Source organism: Osmia lignaria, chromosome 10, assembly GCF_051020975.1.
Source record: "Osmia lignaria lignaria isolate PbOS001 chromosome 10, iyOsmLign1, whole genome shotgun sequence".
NCBI lineage: Eukaryota > Metazoa > Arthropoda > Insecta > Hymenoptera > Megachilidae > Osmia > Osmia lignaria.
The window spans coordinates 14,508,504-14,533,067 of record NC_135041.1 but is presented as its reverse complement, the minus strand read 5'-3'; the positions used below and the strand labels follow the sequence as shown (position 1 = coordinate 14,533,067).

Genomic DNA, 24,564 nt, shown 5'->3' with positions numbered 1-24,564 from the left:
ATCTGCGAAATCTGCTGTTAACGACGCGGCGTCATTTCCGTTATAACACCGAATTATTTCCCGCGTTACATGTATCTTTGATTATAGGGAACGTAGCACGTGATTCGCTTAAAATTACATTCCATTGATTTCAGTGTAAATGGCGACTAATTGCCGACTGTTCATCGCTCCCAGACATTTCGAATCATCTATCGAATCGTTATAGGATAACGGTGCTCGTACATATATCCAATCCTCCCAGAGTTCTAATTTGATAGCGACGATGACCTTAAATTAAAGGTTAATTAAATAATGAGTGGTCACACCTCGACGGATTCAACGAAAGAATAGCTTTTCATCGGTGCGCAAGAGGTGATTACATATATTTTCAGCGTTTATTGTGTCTGATAAGAAAAGGAAAACGGAAGCTCGATCTAAATTATTTCTTCACTATGGACGGACGATCTCTTTTGATTTCTATAACCTAGATTTGAATAATTGGAATATTTATTCGGTAATTCATCGAGCGCGCAAATGAAATTTATTAAGAATCAACGCGAAAATTTATGAAATAGCCTAATTAATCAACGTTAAACGAGAGTCGATGTTAATCGATATATGTATGTACACAGATTCGATGGTGGTTTGGAGATGCATATTACGGTACGCCGATGGAAAACAAATTACAGGTGAGCCTGTAACTGGAAAAAGCAATTTCATTCCGGGGCGAAGGACAATATTACGTTGGCCTAAATGCACTTTGCTTTGGAGACCGCTTTCCGCAACCCCTCGCGATTTTCCCTTCCACAATCACCACCACCACCACTACCACTACCACCCTTGATTCCACCCTCACGAATTTTGGAACATATTCAAGCTCATTAGCCTAGTATCGTTAATACCAGCAGCAATATGTCGCTTTACAAAGTTACCAGATTCGCCTCGATTTCCTGCTGTTTCGTCCACCAGTTACACGCCAACAATAAATAAATATTCCTCGACCTAACAGAATTCGTGTATCAGTTTAGTAGTCGCAGATCTATTATACTATATTTAAACAATTTTGTATAAATATCCTCTTTGTAAATCTAACGAGAAAGCAATCCGGTTTACAAAGTCAACAATGTTGGAAGAGCATTACTGTTCCACATTGTAACCAAGTTTCATAAACAACAATTGCGCTGATCGCATCGCGTACAGAACATTACGTCTTTAATCGAGTGGCACAGGTTTGCTAATCAGATTAACGAATTATCGGATTTGTACGAACGAACGGACTCGGACTCCATTCAATTCGCTTTTAATCTATCAACAAGCCTTCATTGGGCGTCTCTCTGTTCCCGTTCCCTCTGTTTCGTCTTCTTAAGGACAAATGAAGCTTCTTCCTGGGCGAAAGTTAATTGATTAAACTTCCTCTATTTCGTTGCATCTTAAGAAATTCACGAAACAATGGAAGTCGTTCTACTTTCTCCAATCTTAAGAAAATGACTATTCCTTCCTTTAATCTCCTGTACCTACTTTTTACTTTTTTCTTATTCCGAGAATAATTTGTGTGAAATAATGTAAAATTGAAGAGTGTCACGATGTTTCAGTGATAATATCGAACAGTAGTATTAGAATTATTTTAGTTTTGTGAGTGAACTCGGATGTTAACTAACGAGGAGCTGCTGGCTAATCAGCTTCCTGCCAGTCTCTAAAACACTATTCGCATGCAATAAATAACCAGAGCCACAATGTTCAGCCACGTCTACGTTCATCAAACAATCAAATCATTTTTTCTCTCTATTAAGCTCATGCCACTGGAAAGAAGCTGCATTTGTTTGGAAAAAACTGGCTCAATCAATTCATTGCCAGTTTTCACCAGATATCAACGACATAAGATTGCAAAACATCCAGTCCACTAAAAACTATAACTAAGGTCAAGGATTCTGATTTTATAACGCTAATTTACTAGTACTAACTTTCTAATCCTTACTAATTACTATACACCTTAAGTACTATTTGTTAAAAGCAAAACCTTTGACCTTAGCTACAGTTCTAACGTCTACACTGCGACCTCGACTAATCGATTTTCCTTTGCTTCGAGATCCTTGACAATTCAGAGGTCCAAGAAAATTCAACAGAAGAATTTAGAAACGTGAAATACTGAACATAAGGCAACAGTGTCCAATTTCACGAATATACTCTCTTTTTCTGCTCTCAATTTCTTTCGAGCAATTTTTCAAAGCCCTTTCTTCTCTCAGATCACCGATACACCGTTCCATTTATTTTTTTATTCCCGTGTTGAACCAACGTTGGATGGTTTCTGTATACGTCCATCAACGAAAGAAAAGACCATGTCTCGAAAAAAGAAAGAGTTATTTATTCGATCAGATAATTTTTCGTTGATGGAAAAATAGACCAGCAAAGCGTCGCGTCGTCGGTGCGTAATCGTAGGAACACGTAGGTACTTACGTATGCCATGCAAAAATATAACAATCGATTTCTCGATCATATATAATACATATGTAAAAACGTACAAAAAATGGTAATAAAGTGGATTGAGAATCGAGATGGGTTCGGAATGGAATAAATTTCGTAGAATCCCGTTTCTGCTTGCATTACCATTTTCTGTTAGTGTACGATTAAAAAGTGTTACGGGATACATCAAATTTTCATTTATTTTACCGTAACACTTTTCATTTGACACCATGCTTATGCAAAACGTTCTCAAACGGAAAGACAATGGCTTGTATCTAATTAATCTTCTTCGATATCAAGCCAACGCCTTATACCTTGAAGACACTCTGTACAAGTACATATACGGTATACGGATGTGTATACGGTATGCCTCAAGAAAAATGTACACCAGAAAAACTGCAAATGCTTCGTGTCAAAAGGACCCAGGCGCCGCTATTCTACCGTTAAGCCTTAATAAATCAATGCAACGACATACTTCGAGATAAAAATGTCAATCTCCTAACTCCTTAACTTATGGATACATACATACATACATACATACATACATTACATACATATACGGAAAACACAAAGTCCCAGATTATTTGACCAGGAAGGATCTGCACTTTTGAAGGTGCACATGTTTTCTGAGTTAGCCACAGTAGATACATTGAGATCTATATAGACGACTCACGCGACAAGCTCGCCGAAGAACCTGATCTTCCTGTGGCAGGTGTCGAGAAGAGAAAGACGCGAGGAGACGCTGGAGCTGGAGCCAGAGGCGGTGCCTGCTGAACCGGAAGCGGCGCCGTGGTGAACCGGCGTCGGTGGAGCCGACAGGGTCGAGGACGTCGAAGCGGAAGAATCCTGAAGAACGACGCGTGCCGGTGAACGTAGCATCGTCGTCGACGTGATCGTCGTTGTCGAAGACGATCTCCTCGGCACCCCGTCCTCGTGCCCGAGGACCTTTTCACGTACGCTGGGTATGCACCAAATCTTGTTTGGTTCTCATCGAACACCGTCCGCGACCCCCGACAATCGCTTGGTGTTCACCTTTACTATTCAAGATTTACTCTCTATATATCCTTTTACTTATATTTTCTCTACGTATTACCTTGATCTTCAAGGTAAAGTACGTTTACAAAGCATCTTTTTTAGCGTCTCTCCTCGAGGTATTCAAGTTTTCGAGTTGCTGATTCGGTAGAAACTTCTTCTAGGCGACGATGAAACGTTGTCGAAGCCATTTTATAATTGATTAGATATAGATTCTTCAAGTTTTTCGACGGTGAATCCGCTTCAATCTGAACTTATCTTCACGTTCGACGTATTCTGCGGAATAATTGTTCACCTTTGTTTTACTTGAATTCAAGTCGCTTGACTTGCAAATATCTACACTCGAGTTGAAACAACTTCAAGCCGCTTAAATTCAAGTGATTTCGATTCAATTTCAAGCGAAGCTGAGATTCTTTCGAACTTGAAGCTTCGAATTGAAACGGCACGCGTAGGTAAGTGCTATTTTCAGATACTTTTATGTCATCGAATCGCGTCAAACTTTTTATATTTCTTACTCAACCATTCGGTATGCAAGAACCTAATAATTCCCAGAAATAAAAAGCTTGAAAGAATGATGGATATTACTAACGAAACTGTTGACAAAAATCTATACAGACTATTTCGATGATGGTAATAAAAGAATGAAACGAGCATATACCGTATGTATAGTAATAAAAGAGTAATAAACGCGATATGAAATAGTAAAAGGTTGATGCACAACCATCTGCAGAGTTCAGAGTTGCAGACCAACGATATTAGAAGCTAACATTTCGACCTATTTTTAAGGTTTTGCGTGGATCGTAAACATTCTACGACGTCCGAGATGTTCACACGTGTTAAAGCTTCGCGAACAACTTTTCATGTTGTATACGCTTTTGATATTCGTTGATTATCGCTATCGTTATCACGAATTACGTGTAAGAGATAAAACGAAGAGCGAATCGATACGACACCGAGCCCACAATCAGCTAAAGTAACGTAAGAATCATAAAATTACACTCGTCTGATGAATGAACTAGAATATTTAATTAATGATCTGAAATTATTTGACGTGGAAATTGGAAAAATTTCTTAGATAATTGTGTAAGTACATCAATTTACATAACGAAAGTGCGATAAGACGCTTTTTAACGGTGTAATTGGATCATGGTATTAAGGATGTAACGGCCGCGTGGGGCAAACAAGGTTTTTCGAACGCTGGTATAAATTAAATCATCGTTGCTTACGTCAGTAAGCGGGGGTCTTGAAATTTCCAGGTAAGATGGGAGCGTTACGGACATCGTCACGATCAATCGCACGCCATCGATCGAAATTTATGCTTAACTGAGCATCTCATTAACATGACGTCATTATGGTGAGGGAGACTGATAATAAACGTACGTGACTGGCGTAAACAACGACCTCCTAAGCTCCATCATTTTCGCAGCTCGTTGTTCAACCCTAACTGACAAAACTTTTCAATATTTCACGCAACGAACAACCGTGTAATATAATAGAGAGAGAGTTTGAAAAATATTTCAGAATTTTTTCACTATTTCCTGAAGGCCTGAAACATATATGTACATATGTACATATACTAAAATAATATAAACGACCCAGTTTGCCTATGGAGCGTGAAGAAATATGTTTGCTTTTCACTCGATAATAGATAGGATCGAAAAGACTATTCGAGAGCTTCCTCCAGTTGGTAAAACGTTAAGTGTAAACAGGGACGTTTTGAATGAACAGGGGATACGTTATTACATATCTGGGCGAAAGATAAATTAAATGTCAGTATATTTAGCATGTAGATACGCGAAGTTTGAAAATGCAAAATGGGGATATGCAAGCGAGGAATAACTGCTTTGGAAAATAACTGCTGCAGAGAAATTATCAACCGAAAACACTTTGATGACTCATATCTAACAGAAAGTTGGTTACCCAACGGTAGAAATCAACGTGACACATTATCCACACCCTGTTCCACTCTATAAACTGTATAACGCGATCCGGATAGACTCTTGGTCATACGCATTCTTCTGCACCTCTTTTCGAGCATCCACGGATATGATATATAAAAAGTAAAAGTAAACAGTCAATTTCATCGTAACAGTTGAACGCATTAAATCATTTCATTTGAAATGGACTGGCTAGACAGTGACATCACCTTGACGGAAGTTTAACACTTTGATTAGCAAATCGAAACGCAGAATATTGAACTCTGCACGTGTGTCTACGAACGCGCAGCATTGATATTCATTTTCAACGTTTAAACGAGGACACGTGACGATTGACAAATGAGCCACCAACGACGACAGTGATACAAGTAAACTGTGTGATCGGACTCGGAGACGTGGACGAATCGTAGAAATAAATTTCAAGTAACAGATAATTGCTTTCGCCAAATCTCTGATCTATCACTGATTTTCCTGCCATAATTGGGATACAACTGTCCTAAGCGTTACGTAATGATTTCTCCATCAGTCAATAGCGAATCTCGTCTACAGGGAAACGTGTGGTTTCTCGATAAACAGTACGTGTATATTTATATACGTATATACACACGTTTGTATAGACTTTGAAGGACTATCTAGCAACGCGATGCATCGTGCGTAAACAATTCAATAAGCTTCGGAAAATTGGACGCTTCGCTGGCGTTATTCATTTCTCAACGATTCACAAGAATGGGCACAGTGATGTAGCGATGAAAAAAATGGTCGATATTTATGTCTGATTATTTATACGCATTATTCAACGCTAATTTTATCTCTATTCAAGATTCAAGTAAAATCGATCATCCGTTTGAATGATGCAAGGTGTCGCTACCTATTTTCACCTGATACCTATGATTAATTCTCGTATCAAATACTATTATTAATGCATTTCAGTGACCGCCTTAAATATCTCTGTTGTTTTTGCTGGTGCAGAAAATAGTCTCGGATAAAATTTCCAGGCAACTGTTCGGATAGATAAGTTAGAATAATAAGAGGAACAACGTGGAACAGCTGTATAGCATTGTTAAGAAGAAAGCAAGTTAAGAAACGATTTAATTTATATGGACGCTCGTCTGATGGAGCGACAGGGCGAGAGATTAAGTCCCAAAGAAATTTGATTCTCAGGTAAGAACACAGTATTCGAGTGGAAGTTTGCTTGCATCCTTTTACCATCGAATTACCGTGGAAATTGCTTGGAAGCGTTAAACTCGATGACTGCTCAAATAGCGTTTTGTAAAGCAATCTTTTTTTTTATTCTCTTCTTGATTTCCTCCTTAAACGTGTTTCGTTTCAGCAAAATAGTGATGTTACGAAGGGTGGATCAATTTCTTCTTTCAGATTCATAAATAAAAGATTTCAGGATGCTCGAGTTTACCTTCAATTTTCTAATATCCTGACACTTTATTTTACAATAATACGTTTTATAATCTCGTAACAGTCAAAGTGCTAATTAACAGTCAAAGTTACAGCTCAAGCATGTATGGTAACGAAGTGAAATCTTGGAGTAAAGTTCATCTCCATAACTCTTCAGAACTTCGGTAAGATTAAGTTTAATGAGCAAGATGGCTGTTGCAGCATATCAATGTGTAAGATGCAACAAAAGTTTAATAAGAAACATTAAAAAGGTGTACCTTGATATTGTGCTAGAAACTCGAATGAAAGTAAGCTGAAGTTTGTTAATGTAAAAAGTTACATATTAAAGTCAGGAATAGGCGACACCGGATGTCAAAGTATGTATCTTATTACGCGTGTCCATTTTCACAATGACAATCAACGTGCTAAGGACATTAATTACCTAATGTAACGCTTCAATTTATCATTGCGAATGACTGGCGTAATTTTAATGGTATGTATTTAGAATTCTCCTTATTTCTTCATATTTTAAATTATTCAAGCTTTCTCGGTGTTTTTTTTTCCTTTTTTTTTTAATATCCTTTTAATTTTTACTTTCCCTTAATTCTTCTAAAAGCAATCAACAACCAGCCAATCGCGTTCACTCTCTGTTTAAAGCACCATTCACGATACTCGATGACACAGCTAGTCCATTTGGACAGGTTTCAAACGAAAAAGAGGGTCGAAACCGATTGAATGAAAGTCCAGTGACTGACCGACTAGTTCTGAATGAAAAACAACCGAACATATGGAGAGGGATGGAGAACATCCCTCGATATCATCGAATATTATGCGATCAGCTTCTTTCTTGATATCTTCGAAAGATGAAGGAAGAAGCCTCGACAGGAAGTTAGACGACGAAAATCGAGAGTTCGTACCGTGTTTGTTCACCGGTTTTCCCAACTGCACTCGAGTCGACACGCGTTTTACTCGAGAGCTCGAGAGCTCGAACGCGACTGAAATACAGAGAGAAGAAGTCCTTGTATTTCCTGACCGACCCCTTCCTTCTGCTGCGACGTGCGACGACGCTAGGCGGCTAGGCGTCGGGACGCAAGGTAGGGAGGCTCGAGCAACGTCCATCAACCGGAAACACGGATACAAAGTAGCTCGGAGTAGACCAAGGGAATAATACAACACGATGCTTTCCCTTAACCCTTTTGCTCTCGAGAGATACGAGGTAACAACTGACGACACTAAGAATTCGAAAGACAAAATATGGTGCTTGGTTTAAAGCCATTAAATATTTGGGTTAAATCAAGATTGACTTTGAGGAACTCTTAGATCGGGTGTACTGCTGACTGTGAAATTGTAAAATGGGTCACGGTCCGGTTGCAGAAAATACTTACTTATCGTTAGTAGGTATTACATTCGATTCGCGTTAAGTTTCATCCATTAAGCAGGACGCTAAAACCAAGTTGCAAAGCAAATAACCCTAATGGAACTCGGTAAAAAACTATTGAACAGTTATTCGCCAAAAGTTTAGAGATCGATTCCCGCCTATTACACAACGCGTTGCAGCTGTGAATTCCGAGGTTTCAATAAAATATGCCCGCAGGGTCAAATATAAAAATCAAAGATTGGGCGTGGTGCAAGTCTGCTTTTGGTATAAACTTAACCATACCAGTGGGCGTGAACTTTCAGATAAGATAAAAACCAATGGATTAGGTCAGGATTGAATCTAAACAAAATCTAGGTCACGTTTGGATCAACGTTATAAAACGAGGTCTGGTTAGGATCTATATAGGTTAGTATGGATGCGCACTGGAAGATAACAGCTTAATCGATTAACCAAATAATATTAATTAGCCACGAATACTCCAACTTTCTGCTTCTATTTCTGTTCCTATTCCTAATCCCGTTCCTTTTCCTGTTTTTCTTATATAATGACAATGATGATCATCGTTCAAAGGCACGGGAATTACTCGTCAGCCGGGGTGCTGCGTTCCCTTTTGTATCGCAAAATACACGAACGCAGAGAGTATGGAGAAGGAAAGACGGCAAAGCGTTCAGGCAGGCTAGGAATGACGAACAAATACCTACGACACACACGACCAAGCTACGAGAAACAGGACAGAGGATGACTGATGCTGATGCTGAAGCAACCAGCCAGAACGGGCAAATATGAAGACAGAGAATGTAAAGATTGTACAAAAAAATCTCAGCCATTCGCGTGCCAAGTAGACCTGATTGAAACATCAGGACTTTCTGCTTTCGCGTTTTCGCGATAACAAGTTGTTGCTTCTTCTTTTCTTCTTTTTTTCGAGGAAACGTTTGTATCTATGTATATGTAATAAATTTTTCTATTTTTTATTTTCAACACACGTTAGTGTAATATTGTTCGGATAGGTTTCTTTGAAACGGGGAGTAAGCATCAAAGATGCAATTCAGATCTTTTCACTGGCAAAGCCTGTAAGAAGATACGAGCTGGCAACGACGAAATAATGGCAGTCCTTCGACGTCGAGCATAATAATCAGTACGCTTCAGCGGATTCTTCAACGATAATTTCCATGTACTTTCCCTGCTCGAGTATCTTTAGTGCATCTCGTGTAATTTGTGTTCGAAGAAAGAAAAGCGTTTTATCGGCAATTAAATCTGGCTAGACGTACAGATTTCTTCATGGAAACTTCTACTTTCGTGTGTACTAGCAAAGTGTACATATTTACAAGATGATAACAGTGACTTAAAGGATTGTCAATATTATGTTTGCAACATTAACAAGCGTTTGACCTGTTAGTAACGATACGGTCTAGATAACTTCATTTGAATCTTGGAATAAAATTGATAGACGTTAGTAGAGATAAGCGCATGCTTCACACGTACATCCACGAGTCGAGAGCGAGAGATGGGTAGAATTATAAGCAACGATGAAACACGCGAGAAAATGTGTTTACTGATTAGAGGGGACTTGAATTTATTAGAAGTAATAAATGTGCATAATAATACCCTCCCACGCTTCACGCTAAACTGACTAAAATTTGTAACGCTATTTAAAGACTGACAGTAGTTGGGAAATGAATAAACGTAGGTAAAATAATGTCGAATCGTATTAAATTTATGGTGCCAGTCACGAGTGACCTCATGGCAGTAAACGTGTTAAACAGTTCCAGGAATTTCGTGCTTCAACTACTAGGTCATCTAGAAGCTTTTACTTAGAAATAAAGAGAGAATTGTACAATATACAATATACTAATGATATTAAACAGTATTTGAGAACGTAAGAATTTAATTTGATATCAGTATCCCTTTCGAACGTATTACAAAAGATACATTAACGCGAAATGCCAATTTAGCCCGAAAACAAACTGATCATCCCCCTGATCCTCTATCTATGGTAGAATAAAGTTGTACGAGCAGGATGAAAAGCGACAGACAGGACCCGCATAATTCGTGTGAGGTGGCACACGGTCGAAAGGAGCAGAGTGGAGAAAATTGGGAAACGCGGGTAGAGACGCGCATAGAAGGGCGGTGGAGTTGTAGGAGGGTGAGAGGGCAGCAATGCGACGGTAGTTGCGCCGCGACGCCGTGTGTCGGATCAGCTGTGAGCTGGCAATTCGAGTCAGCTGACTGGCCGGCCCCTCTGCTGCCACTCCAACTCTGCGACAATCAATATTCCACTCTGCCCCCGCGATTCTAGTCATGGCTACCTTCTTTCTCAAGATACACACTCTCTATCTCTAACATCTATCAAAACTAAACTCATCGTCACATACTTCTCAACTTCGTAATTCGGACTCTCGCGCTCTCAACCCCGCTCCAGCCCCTCTTTTCGATAACTCTCATTGTCAGTACAGTCTACCTGTGAGAAGTGCTTTGACAAACGTAGGAATATCATCTGATCGTATTGAAAATCAGTGTTTTTCACTGATATTTTTCAAGTAAACGCTTGAAAACGGAAGTAAGGAAAGAAGGGTTGGAAAGTAGATCGTAACCTTGACTCGTCTGCCCTTTTACCGCAGCCTCTCCAGGCTATGCGAGTTTTAGCACGAAGCACGAAGCACCAAGACACGGTAATGATGCATTTTGTAGAAAGCGGAGAAAACGCGTTGCGAAAGCCTTTCGAGATGTGTTCATCGCGTGTAGAGTCGACCGGGGCAAATAGGTAATACCCGAGGATCTTCGATTTCTTCCTTCTAATACTCGCAAAGAACCAACTGAGAATTCATGTTCTCGTTATAAGAAGCGAATCGAAGTGTGTTTGTCAGTGAAGGAAACTTTTGAATCAAGTTCGAGTATCAATGAATTCACTGAATTATTACGGTATGTAGTCGTATACTCTGCCGCAAGTGAAAAGGTTAATTTAAATATTATGCAAACGATTGCTTGGCTCAAACAAGAAGAAATCGTGAAACGAAGCAATGTGGATTCAATGTGGAGCAAATGGAAACGTTATGTTCCATTCGTGATATTTGTCGAGGAAAAACTGCATAATTTTATATTTTTATGCTCCTAGTATCGATACACTCGAGTGACATAGTTTTATTAATTACATCTTCAAGCTTTTCTTAACAATAAGAGAACTCAACCAACATATGCACGAACCTGTTTTATTCTGAGAGATACACCGATTAAAACTGTCCGAGAGATTAATTTCGTGCGTTCCATTACGCGCTGTACTTTTTATCGTTCAACACTTTGCAGAACGATCAATATCGCTCGTTTATCGTTAAATAAACGCAGTCAGGAAAGCGGGTACCATATGGTGGAGCATCGTTTTTCAATTTTCAGAACTTTGCCAACCACTTCAATTACACCACCAGCTACTTCGTTTACATATAATTACTTGCTCGAAGTTTAAGCCGCAAAAAAAATGGCACTCCACGGTTTAATCATCGTGAAAAAAAAATCAATACTAAACTTTATAGTAAACTTTATACAATACATACAGGCATTGGAAGGAAAATTAAATCGTTAATCATGATTTTAAATCATAGTGGAAATGTAAAACCTCTTACTGTTTCCAGCTGTTGCATTTTTAATTACAAGAGAGACTCAATTATTAACTCTGTTCAATGTTTCATAGGTAAAATTGCAGCTGAATGAAATCTCTGAGGAGTGTTTCATTTTAATCAGCTGTGAGCTTAAAATTACCCGGGGAAAAATAAATTTATAATTTTGTATTGCGAAGAAAACTTAGTAGGAAGAACGAGTCGACAGAGAGAAAAAAATTTCAAAGTTCTATTCGACTATTTTGGCGAAATAAGTCCCCTAGAGTCTAAGTCCCATGCGTCGCCGACCTTTCGGACGGATCCTTGGTATCTACAACCAGTTGACGGAAGAAGAAACTTTCTCAGTCCCTATTCCACTATTTCCGTCCAAGTTTTAATCAACGATCACCCATGGAAAGCCTGCAAGTGATACGAGAAAATGCTGGTATACGGAAGAAGGGAGCCGTCGTTCCGATTCGATGGAACGCTGTGTCGTAGAATGGGGTTGAAGTATGGTTTTAGGGACAATTAATGGCTGCGATTGTACGTAGAAAGGGAATATCGTGTAAACAAACGTAGGAAAAGTTCTGGTGGAGGCAAGGAGGAGTAGAGGCGCCTCTCAGGCGCCATTCATCCATCGATCGCGTCTCCTCTTCGCGTGTAATCCTGCCGAGCAGAAGAGGAAGCGACGGTGGCTGGCGCCGAATTTCGAAGTGCCATCCATCCTGTTAGCCTCGCACCAAGAAATGCTCGATTGTCTGGATAATTACGTAACTAAAAGATTTAAGCTTTGAAGGTTAACCTTTGAAATCGTTTAATACCCGTTTAATACCGCTTAATTAAAATTCGTATATTAAATCTGAACGCGAAGATTTCAACAGCAATGGCAACCATTACCCGAAGAAGAGTTTTCTATGTACAACATTTACTACTCTCTACATCCTTCGCAGGGTTTCCTTTCTACAGGAAGACCGAAAGTCCATCAATCGGCTCGTGTTACGTGGCTTTCGTAAGATCACCACCCGTTTTTCGTTTCGCGAAACACGGAGAAAGCCTCGAAAGGTTTCACGCGAACAGAGGGTGGGTTCTATTCTTCGGCCAAAGAAGAAACCGATCGTGATACTTGTACTTGGAGGACAAAGCAAAGATTTCTTGGAGGGAAACGAGTTTGCGTATCGTAACCGTGGCACGTGAACGCAAAATGTGTGTCGAATCGATATCGGGAAGGAACTTCGAGAATGATTCTCCTCGGAAGAACGGAACGATCGTTCTCTACGATTTCAACCTTTTTTCCTTCCCCTTAAGGAAACAAAATATTTATTTATTTGATGTTTTCTAAAGATATTACCTTGTATCAGCTAAAGATAATCGTACATTGCACCTAAATTAATATTTTTAATTTAAAGGTTCGAAGTTTTAACTACGCTTTCGAATAAAACGAAAGACCGTAGATATAAGGCAAATCGCGCGAAGGGGTACTTTGCTTAATTAACCGTTTCGCTTACGTCTCGAATTTAATTTTAACCAAGAACCAACCACCGCTGCAGCACCGCACCCCGGTCGGTCGACCGTATTCTTCTCGCAATTTCTTCAAGTCTTGGGTACCGGGTAACAAGCGTTGCATAACGTCTGAATTCTTTTTGACGCGAAGGAAACAATGATATCCAAGCATGGAACACTTTTCAGGAGTTTTAACACCGCTCGAGAAGATTCTTTTGTAGTCATTCTTATCCTTTGTCGTCCCCGTCTCTTCGTTACTCGTAACGGTCCTTCTTAAACACCCTGGCTACAGTAATTGACTAACAAAAAGACAGAAGAGTTGCTCGAAGAATCTTGCTAAAATTGTACAATAGCAGTAGAGTTCATCGTTATAATAATGCGAATGAAAAGAGATTTGCAATGACGTAAAGTGTCTGGCTGGTAAGAAGGATGAATTTTTATCCAGCTAACAAAGGGTCAATATTGAACCGTCAATTATTCCAGCGATGGAAATTTAATTCTGACGACACTCTATATCGAAGTCCGGATTGAAACCGCAACACAGCGTCGCATATTAATTTTGGCATCGATCTGACATTATAGAGGCGTGATGTTTCAACGAGCAGACCACCGTGAAAAGCAAACATTTACTTAACCTTAATGCCTATGTCACATTCCAACTCCTGGAAGAAAGGAGAGCAAGCGAACGTCGCCAATGTTCCGCGTCAATATCCTTTATTATTCAATGTCCTAACTCATTTTAACTTCAACATTGACCCGAAGTTGAACGCGTAATTTTTAAACGAATGAAAGTGAAATTCGAAACTGAAATTGAAATTTCATCGATGACTACATATGTATATGAACCGTCAGAGATTGCGAAAGATCAGCTTACGGGCAACCATGGTAACGAAAGGGGTTGGTAGACAGGGGTTTCTAGCGATGCGTTCAATTTCGAAGTGGAACATGGAGCTTTGCGTGGTTTCTCTAACAGTGTGTGCGTTTGACATAATAACTTGACGGATATGTGACGTCTCGGCTGGAAGCACGTGGTTAAGGGAGCGATACCACTCGTGATGGGCATTCGCTACTCTCTCCGTTTCAAATTTTCCAAAAAAATAATTAATACAGAACACTGTTAGCACGCTGAATACCACATGGGGGATAGACAAGCGTAGACAAGTTAATTCGGATTTTTGATAAATACCATAGCAGTGCAGTCAAACTATCGCGAGAAATAGGAACATTGTTCCGTTAGCAACTAACCATTGAACAATGGCTTTTGGCGAGAAAGCTATTAGAAACAATGAAACATTGTTCCCGAATCCATGGATGTGCATTTACGTTGAACAATCGATGATGCAAAACAATTAAGCGATGCAAATGCTGAGAAGACTGTTATGTACTAAATTTCTTGACCATCAAAGGATCGCTTTCCAAAATAGAAATCTCTGTTCTCGAAGAAAGAGAAGCCTGACGAACATCACAGTACATACTTGTGTTGAATTCCTCTTGAACGCCAACTCTTTTCATTAATGTTCTTTATGTATAAATAATAGTGTAACATCGAAGGCCATAAGAAAAAAACCTGCTATGTAATGATATCATCAACCAGCCTACGTGACGACATTAAACAGAAAATATAGCTAGCCATTTGAAATTGCTGCTCTCGTATAATGGTCATTTAAATAAAGTTTTCATTATAAAAAGAAACAGCGTTTGAAGAAGGTAGAGATTTTATGCTCTGAATCTCGTAGCGGTGAAAGTTAACTCTTGGATGATGGATTGCTGGTACAGTGACAGTCTAAATTTAACTTCCGACTCTTCTCATTTTTACCTTTTATATTTTTAGTTTCGAAAGGTTTTGTGAAAAATTTATGTGTCCAACTTCTCCTAAAGCACCCATTGCGTACGTTTCATAGAAAAGATTGTAAAAATCGTTGAATTCGAACAGTTTCAATCCATCTGCATCGCAGAAACTCGTTTCAAAGATGCTGCTCGTTCGTTGGACGAGCGTTGAAGAGTTTTATAGCTGTTTCTACCGGACTGGGACAGGTTTGCTCGGAAGAAGCATATCTTCGCGAGCAACAGCGAACATAAAGCAGCGTGAACGAATACTTGTTCTTGGAGAGGCGCCATAAGCGAACGAAACCCCGGACAATAACACCGGTCGACGTTCCAACAAAACTTCTCCGATCTTTTCGTACTAGCGGATTTCTTGACCGGATTTCAACCGTGATTTTCATTTCTTTCGAAATGAATCGCCACGCTAATGAACTTGGAAATTTAAATTTACGCAATTTATAAGGAAAATTGCAGTTACGAAACTCCGGTGGAAAATTGCAATAATAGACGCGTCGGTTGAACTACACCCCATAAATATGTTTCTTAGATAGTTGCACCGACATAACGTCCAAGTTTTTTTCATTAAAAAATATTGGCCAGCCGCATACGGAGTTGGCCAGCGTCAGTTTTTTCCTCTCCCAGTGGAAATAAATTAATCTGTTGTATCAAAGTGACGTTTGGATGCCGAAAAATCTATTCGACGTGCCAACCAATTTGGCAATGTGATATCTGTGATCCATCAAACTCACGCTACTTTCATTTATCATAGAAGGTATAATTCCTTATGAAGAAAAAATAATAAAAAGAACGCGAATATGCTCTATAGTGATTTACGCTTGGAAAATTAAACTAGATAAAACTAATTCGTCCATCGTTTCTTTATCTAAACCCGTATTATTAATTATAAGTATTAATCTCGTTCCTGAATAAAATATTTCGTATTTCATTTCCAAAAATAATATTACTTTCCGGTTCGAAACTGAATCAATCCGAACAGCTGCGGATTCGGTTTGTCTCAATTAAATATACGTTTCATTTTGTTACTATTCTTGATTCGAGAAGATTTGGTTCAAGTGTAGTGAATTCGAAATATCTCTGACGCGATTCGGGATCCGATCTTGGGAAGATTTCATCATAAAGATCAATATTGCAATACTCAAATTTGGAAACTTGTTTTGCAACAAGCTAAATTGTATTTTACTTTGATTCACGTGAGTCACTTAAAAATTTAGAACCTGATCAATTACATGTTGCATTACGTAACACAACAAATTTATTTTTCCAGTTTGTTATTGCAATCGTGAATTACGATAGCACGAAGAATGTGCATCACGCGTTCAATGCCATTTGAATTTTCCTAATTGACGGAATTGTTACACTTCTAGCGGTACCAGCGAAAAATTCACTGATCATGAGACTTTGCGATGCTCTTTTTTTCAAGCCTTGTTATCAAGGCCGATAGGAGCGTTAATTCCTTCGGTACCAATTGTTTGCACATTGTCTCATCGTCAGTTGGCTCGTTGGCTGACGTGTCAAAAGCGATCTCTCGTTCGCTTGTTATCAACGCCGTTCAAACAATCCTCGAGACACACACACAATCAGCTTCGAATCTTCTTCACGTATTACTGACTAGGTATTCTATTACTATCTTTTTGCGTCCAATACTTGTTTTCAACTTATTTACCTTTTATTTTCAACTAAATTGTGTTAACCCTAAGCGATTCAAATACACCTCTTAGGCATCTCTAACTATTATTTATGAGATTAAAATTCTGCAAGCTGGCAAGTGGAAAATTTTAATTGGAAAATGAAACGGTATTCTAAATGATTAAGTATAACCACAGCGTATCGTGCCACATACGGTCGGTTTCACTACTGTATTAAACGCGTTAATAATTCGTATTAAAGTGTGCCAACTAACCAGCCAAAGAATATTGGAAAGGATTTCTCTCGGACAACACGTAACGCACACAACAACATCAGCAACTAACCTGCAGAAACACGTGACGGTATCTTCGACGTCGATGGAGAAAGAAGTATCGATGGCCGAGTATTTGAGCACCTTTCTATTATTTCCCAGACCAAACATCGAACCGATCCACAAGAATATGCACCAACTGGCTTGCTATTAATAACAAACAATATGGAAGAACGGAAGAGAAGGGAAGACAGGAAGGAGATATAAAATGGTGAATAAAAGAAAAAAAAAGAAAGGTGTATGGAGAAAGGAAGAGGGGATACGCGATGATTTCGAGAGGAGACACACAAGATTTCAGTGATCAGAAATACATGCAGAGGCAACGAAGAACGAGGCACAGACTGACGGTACCGTTCTCCAGGCGTTCGCCAGGTACCAGCGCCGCGACCGCTATCTGCTATCGGCCGACACACCACGATAAACGGAGAAAGCAACTCGCGGTCGTGACGCTACCAGCAGGAGTGGGGAGTAATGCAGTTGGAGGGGAATACTGGCGGTCGTACAAGAGTCGCAAACGGAGAAAAAAGACGCATGGATAAAAGGAAAAAGTTGAAGGAAATGTACATTGCCCGCCTGGAGTAACAGGAGACGGTACAGTCAGTCGTGTATCGATAGGAAAAGTAATGAGCAAAATGAAGAAGAAAACTTTGCGCACCTGTACTAACATGTGGAAGATTCTACGGTGGATCATGTATTGACAGAAGAAATTTACTAAGTATAAAAGGAGAAATGAAGAAAACAGACATCGAACACCTGGGGTAATAGATGATGCTGTGTAGAAAAATATGAAAGCAAAATGTATGAGAATGAAACAGAGGGAGAAAATCTCCGCACAAAGGGGCTTCCTCCCTAAGGACGGCGCTTCTGTCTCTCTGTTTCCCTCTTCTTCGTTCCTCTTCTCTATCCTTCATCTTCCAACATCATTTACAGTATCTCTCTTTCTATCGTTCTAATGCAATTACCGGAGAAACTAGCGATCAGCGAAACCGAACAAGTTCTTTCGCCTCGGCATTCGCGGCGTACCTGTTCTTTGGCGTCGCGGTGCGTCGCGACGTACGATGACCGAACCAATTTCCCCAATATGAGGTCGAAGAACGAAGAGACGCGGTGGATGTTACAAAAGAATTTCAAAGAAATCCTTTCCACAATTGCTAACGTTAATTTACTATCAATTACTATGAAAATATTAAATGCAACTTTGCTTCGATACGTTTTTATATTTAAATATCAGACAATATCAGAATACTTTGTTCGAGCGCGATTTACATTCTGGGATAACACTGAATTTTCATTTGTTCTCGATACATAATGAGCAGGTAAAAAACAGAGACGTAAGAATAATATTTCAATTCCCAAGTGAATATAATTACAGTGTTATCAATAATCGATTGAAATAATATTGGTTTCTTTAATAATAACAGAAACCCTAAAATAATTTCTAATTTTTTCATTTCCATAAAAAAATTAATTTATACACACGCAAAAAAAAACAGTGACGAGGTTGAAATGAAAACTGAATCTCCTCGAAAATAAACGTGAAACGAAAGTAACTTTGTTTGCGAGCAACAACATACATAAACTGGTATCACGTTACTCGAGTGTACGTGCATTATCGTGTGCTGATATACGTATTTTCTGGACGAAGAAGTAGGCGCAACTGGTTCACGGGCTTCGAGCCGCAAAATACGAAAGGTTAAGGCCAGTTCTGGCATGATATTACAATGTTTCATAACCTATGATATAATTGCAAAATAAAGTATTATTTTATCCAAGGTAATCCTGTGTCGAGCAGTGACTTTTATCCAACAAAAACTATAGGTATACTTAATTGCATAAATTATTAAGATTAATTGTAAATTTATATAAAAAGTACTTGGAAACCTTGAACGACACGGGCCTCCCTGCAGACCTTGCGCGTTATGCACCGCGGCGCGGATGCAACTGATTTCCTCTGTCCAAAATCACTGTTTATACATATTACATATAGATCCCGGGAAACGCAACTATCCAATCAGCATCGAGCGCGCGTAACGTACCTAGTGATTTTCAATTTTGCTATCTACGCTACGCGATCTTCTAAAGTGTTTTTCCTATTACAAAATTTAATTATTCTTAACCCAAAGTATTATTTTATTAAAATGTAAGCCTTAATGTTCCTTTTAGGAATTTATAATAAGACTTTTTATCAGCAAGATGGAGTTAAAACCTGCTATTGCTAAACAGGTCACGATTGCATTTCAAACGAACATTGAAAAAGAAAAAGATGAAGAAAAAAAGGTAGGAAAAGGAAGAAAAAAAAGAGAAGAGTAAGTACCATTTCTCTGAAACGGAGCTGAAATTATAGAACAATTCGCAGGCGTTCTTAGAGAAGAAGGGCGAACTCGTGAAAAGTGGCTCGATGTGAACAACGGCGACAAAAAAGGTGGAGTGAAACGACGCAAAGTAGTCCAGAAGACGTATCGGTTATCGATAAAAATTCTATCAAATGAATTACGAGAAACCTGAGCAATGGAAGCGTCGACGGAGCGAAAGGTGGAACAGAGAGATATCGAACATGAAACGTGCTACGCTGTCACAGACCAATTCGGTTATCTCCTTCATAGCGACACGATAAATATCGACGCTAATTAATTTACTGGCTCACGCTGACTCGAATTCGTGGGAAAATGTGCGAACCATCGCTGACAGTAGCGAAAGGACTAAACCTTGTAAATGTGCGACGTCCCTGGCGCTCTATACGATAAAAGGAAAGAAAAAAAGAAAATCCAAATTTCATGGAATTACATAATCCCACGGTTTATTACCGGGGCTTACATAAGTAAAATCTTTTTATTTCGATTCCATATAAAGGCAAGAATCTAATCGAATTTGTGGCAAACATTACGCAACTGTACTACTCGTACCTGTTTACATTCGAAACGGGAAGCTTTGGTTCGAGGAAATCTGTGAAAATTGCGACACGATGCACCGCGAAAATAGGAACGGGTCATGATCGTTGGCGACGTCAATTATTTTAGCCCGTCTGCCCGTGAATCGAGCGACATTTATCCATTCACGAGTACTCTTGCCAACGAACGTCGCGTCGCGTCGAGCGACATTACCGTGAAAAATGAACGAAAAGATAACGAGAAGTTGGCGATGAATGTCAAGTAAATACAACATTGCCGGCTAGGGACGATTATGTGCTCTAACGCGTCCTACGGGAACACTGTTCTCCGTTTCAGGATTAAGATGGACCGTGATACTCGGTTAACCTCTACCTTATCCTCTCGTAAGGACAACAACTTTTAGTCTATCCTGTTTTTCTTCATCTCTGGGGAGCTAAATTGACCGAATCACCTTTTTCAGGATCTATTAGAAATCCAGCTCTTGAATTTTGGCTTACAAAACTTATTACATTTGATCGTATCATGGGACAATACGTTACAGGATACATTTTCAAACGTTAGGAAGGAAAGTTACTTTGTTAGAAGTATGGCGTATAAGACGATATTACGCGATAAGTTTTTGTTTGCGGAAAGGCGACAACGCACACGGTACCAGCATATGTACGTACACGTAAGCTTGTGTAACACTGTATTGTTAGCAAAAGCTGCTATCGTCGAAACTTTTGATAAAACTACTTTATCTGGCCAAGCTGCATAACTTTGTCGACCGTGGATTTATTTAAAGAATACAATGCGCCGCGACGTTTTATATTCTACTCACGTACGCGGTGTTCAACAACCTACATCTAACCCGGCTATTATCTTACAAATATAATTCTTGGTTCAATCTAGTAATACTTGGACGGTATTAATAATATGTAATCTGAATGAAAAGAAAAACTAATGTCGATTAATCCTTTCGCGCGAGTTCTTCAACGAGCTTCTTCATCGACATCATCGATACATATTATTTTCTATCAAATAAAATGTTTCTTTTATTTGTTCGTTAAACAAAACGAATGAAAACCATTTCATATGCGGTATAAATAGCCCAGGGAAGAAGTTACCGCAATTTCCACCAAATTAAATAAACTTTCTGGATAAAACTAACCAGGAAGCGGTGAGTGTTAACGGTCGAGGCACGTGTGGCAGGAAACGGCACGGTGTCGCAGATGCTCGGACGTTTTGGCGAGCGAAGAATTCGCGCGTGATTCACCGCGAAGAAGCCACGATCTTGTCGCGAAACAGCAACGTGACTCATCGCTCCGCTCGGTTTCAAGCCAGCGATCACACTATGTACATACATATTTCTATGACTTTTCCGCGTTACCCTGTCCGCGTAAACACGAGCAACCGATTGAAGTGTTTCCAGTGTATGTACATACACGACCTGTATACACGCCCACTGACTGGCCACAATCACCCAACCATTGTCTTCTGTTTTGCTCGAGAGATCTCTGACGATGAGAGAGCAACGTTTCCTACTACCCTACCCTACCACCTTTAACGAGCACCATACAAAACCATTTACCCATTTGCAATTGACCAATATACCGATGAAATACATTATTAACCCTCTATAGGACAGGTACATGGAGCAATGCCAAGTTAAGGAGGTAGAAACCTTGCTATCTAAGGAACTAAAAATCCTGCCATTGAAAATCATAAGCACCAATATTATCTGAATATTTCATTTAATTTTGCAATAAATCTTAATTACCTGTTCACTATGGAAATCAGATTTTCCGCGAATAAAGTGCTCTTTGTTTTGCTTGTAACTTTTTGTCGATGTCATGCTTTAATGACTCAATACGAACCGATATAAAATAAAGCAATCATTAGTTAGCTGGAAATGAACGTTACAATTGGAATAAACGGGAAGGTCACCCCGTATAGAATCAGTAACGCCTCTTTATTCTTATTTTTCTCCTATCGACAGACGAAAAATAATAGGAATAAGATCAATCACAGAAACAAGGGTCCTTTAATAGCTTCTAATTGACGCAGTTGAACTATTGCTCGTTCAGAAAACATTCAAAGAAAAAAGAATAGAAATTCATTCCATCTCCTTAAGTCCATCTAATGGTTTAGAAGAAAAAACACATTTCATACATGGTTCTCGTATATAAGCCTTGTTTCTATGGGTAAATACATAATCGTTTCACGCACTGTCAGCGCGTGAAATTAGTGCAGCAGTCTTGAACCGCTTACAATTCATCGACACTGTTACATTTATTTTTTATTAACCCTTAATCGGTATGGTCAGAGCCACCCCTATGGGGTCCAATTTGATATTATATCAATTATATAATAAAATCTTTTTCAGATGCTAGAAGTGACTCTGATTAAGGGTAGTTCCTATATGTAAACACGCAATAACGATACGCGATAATATTATCACAGGAACAACGATACAGGCAAGCTGTTTTATAGTAAAAATTCGATAAAAGAACACGCTTCGCTGATTTATCATGATTGACAAGAATTTTTGAAAAAAAAATTTATTAACAATCGTTATCGATTGAGATACGAAAGATATAAGGACACAAGTGTCGACATTTTCTTTTCTATTATGTTGGTAGCAAAGAACACACCTGAAATTCATATAACTTTCAATTTTGAAATTGAAACAAGAATCTGAATCGTGATATATTGAAAATCTAATGTTAACACAATAAATATATTATATTATGCTATACCACATGATAATGATCTGATTTGACAGGTACTCATAGAATTGAACATGTACTCAGGGTCGGCCCTGCATGTACTTATGCAGGAATTGAAAATAGTATTTCTCCATTTATTTCCTCGGCAATTGTAATGTTGCAATTTTATGAGTAACTGTACATCAGACACAATACCGAACGTTTCCGAACATGACAAGCACAAATAAACATGTACTACACGTGTCAAAGAGAGAAATATAAGGGTAACCTGACGCATGTTCATTTTTAAATCTACGCAAACAGGTAATTCGGTTCTATTTCTACGAGTGTCCAACAGATAACCTAAAAACTGAACAGACACAATACTACCTTGTTTTACGGTCTAACTACTCTATCCCAACGAATAACATCCTTATTCAACCCTAATAGATATTTTTCGAAGACATCACGACGCGTGAAATCGACAGAAAAATAAAAATCACTTGAATTGGTAAACACAATACCATTCAATATACACACCAAGGCTGCTTAAAATAATAATACGTTTCGTCCTTATCAGTTTTTATCGGAAAGTAATATAATTAACATTTACGTAACTAATGTCCAAGTACAAAACCGTGTATACTTCTCGTTTCTTATATATCGTAGAACAAAAAAAGGGTAAAAATAAGAAATCCGATAAAGGTAAGACGAGTTGTTAACGTTTCACGTGTATAAGTTCGATCCTTTTCTCACGCGTTTCTTCAAGACGATCGTTTCGTATAGGAATATCGATATCCTTGACTGACGACGATCTTTCAACCTTGTTTTAACGACGGCCAATTGACACTGTCATTGTCAGTAATTTTTCACGAAAATACGACGCACGAAAGCAAGTACGACGGAAAACAGGAAAACAATTCGCGCCCGAATGACAGTATTCTATCCACGCGTTTATTTCGCGATTGTAGCGGATCAAATTTGGAATGACATCTCGCGAATCGATGCGATTCAATTTCACGACAATAAAAAAAGTCCTGCGATATACTTTCCTTTAGAAAACAAAAAAGAAAAGAAGTCGGACAACTGGGAATTAAGAGCGAGACGAAGTAGCGAACCGTATCGAGAGAGCGTCAACCTCGAAACAGGGAGGTTAGGGCCATCAACGAAACGTCGAGGTTAACCTTTCCTTTTTTCCCCCCGTCACTTCGATGATTCTGTTGTCACGGATAATCGCGGGTCAAACGTGAAAATTTTTGTTCAAAAAAAAAAAAAAAAACAACTTACCCCATAAACCAGTCCACGGTATCGCGGAGATACTCGGGTAACCTATCCAGCTTGGATGATTTTCAGTTGGATCACCGCTGAGGAAAGTAGCACGAGAGTCGAGAAAACAAAATAAATTCTCTCACTCTCCACTAGCACCAACAGCAGCAGCAGCAGCAGCAGCAGCGGCGCACGTTTCGCGATCTCGTAAAATTTAACATGGCGAAGCTCTATTGTCACCTGTTCCCGTCATGCCTCACTTGCTTGACCCCCACCTTCGCCCGAAAAATACGACCGATTTATCGCCGCCACTGCGTAATGTTCTTTTCCCTATTTCTTACTTGTGCTCGTTCTCTCTTTGATGCACTATCAACGATTCTTTGTCGATTGAAAGAACGCAAAACACCACACAACGGTGAAACCACGTCAAAAAACAGCACAGCTGATCACCTAACGTTAGAACGAACTCACTTGACACCCCCGTTTTACTACCTGACTGCAGAGGGTAGTACCTACCGCGCGTCTTATTTACTGACAGATAGTTCTCGACCCAGCCACGAACTAGTAATAGACAGATGGTAGAACATATTTCTAGTCGATAATGCCGACCGTTTCAGATTTCTGTAGTACTCTATCGATTTCTCAGAAGAATACGCTTG

At 39.2% G+C, this 24,564-nt stretch overlaps 2 protein-coding genes and 1 long non-coding RNA gene across 7 annotated transcripts in view; 2 read left to right on the top strand and 1 right to left on the bottom strand.

Moving 5' to 3' along the window:
• Nucleotides 1–24,564, bottom strand: part of Mob2 (MOB kinase activator 2) — a 27,194-nt gene extending 2,630 nt beyond the window's left edge. The window contains exons 1-2 of one of the 5 annotated variants that reach the window (XM_034340323.2): nucleotides 23,927–24,564; nucleotides 3,113–3,747 (exon numbers count right to left, since the gene is read on the bottom strand). In XM_034340323.2, coding sequence (XP_034196214.1) covers nucleotides 3,113–3,318 — 206 coding nt within the window. In that variant the 5' untranslated portion in view covers nucleotides 3,319–3,747; nucleotides 23,927–24,564. Of the gene's footprint in view, nucleotides 1–3,112; nucleotides 3,748–7,714; nucleotides 7,850–17,077; nucleotides 17,477–23,926 lie in introns of those variants that run through there. The other 4 variants (XM_034340320.2, XM_034340322.2, XM_034340321.2 and 1 more) reach the window with 4 other exon arrangements.
• On the top strand, nucleotides 16,619–17,299 carry LOC117611895 (uncharacterized). The gene is made up of 2 exons (XR_004583267.2): nucleotides 16,619–16,719; nucleotides 16,995–17,299. It is a non-coding gene; the product is annotated as an uncharacterized LOC117611895 (long non-coding RNA).
• LOC117611894 (uncharacterized) lies at nucleotides 19,241–20,735 on the top strand. Its single transcript, XM_034340328.2, has 3 exons — nucleotides 19,241–20,213; nucleotides 20,289–20,335; nucleotides 20,413–20,735. Exons 1-3 carry the CDS (start codon nucleotides 20,053–20,055, stop codon nucleotides 20,511–20,513), a joined length of 309 nt encoding a protein of 102 aa, XP_034196219.1. The 5' UTR covers nucleotides 19,241–20,052; the 3' UTR covers nucleotides 20,514–20,735.

Bases quoted from the DNA above. Each gene is read 5' to 3' on its own strand.
- LOC117611894 (XM_034340328.2), top strand. From the start codon at position 20,053: ATGATCGTTGGCGACGTCAATTATTTTAGCCCGTCTGCCCGTGAATCG. The intron at 20,214-20,288 runs GTAAATACAACA...TCTCCGTTTCAG, and splicing joins AAGTTGGCGATGAATGTCAA to GATTAAGATGGACCGTGATA. The intron at 20,336-20,412 runs GTAAGGACAACA...CACCTTTTTCAG, and splicing joins AACCTCTACCTTATCCTCTC to GATCTATTAGAAATCCAGCT.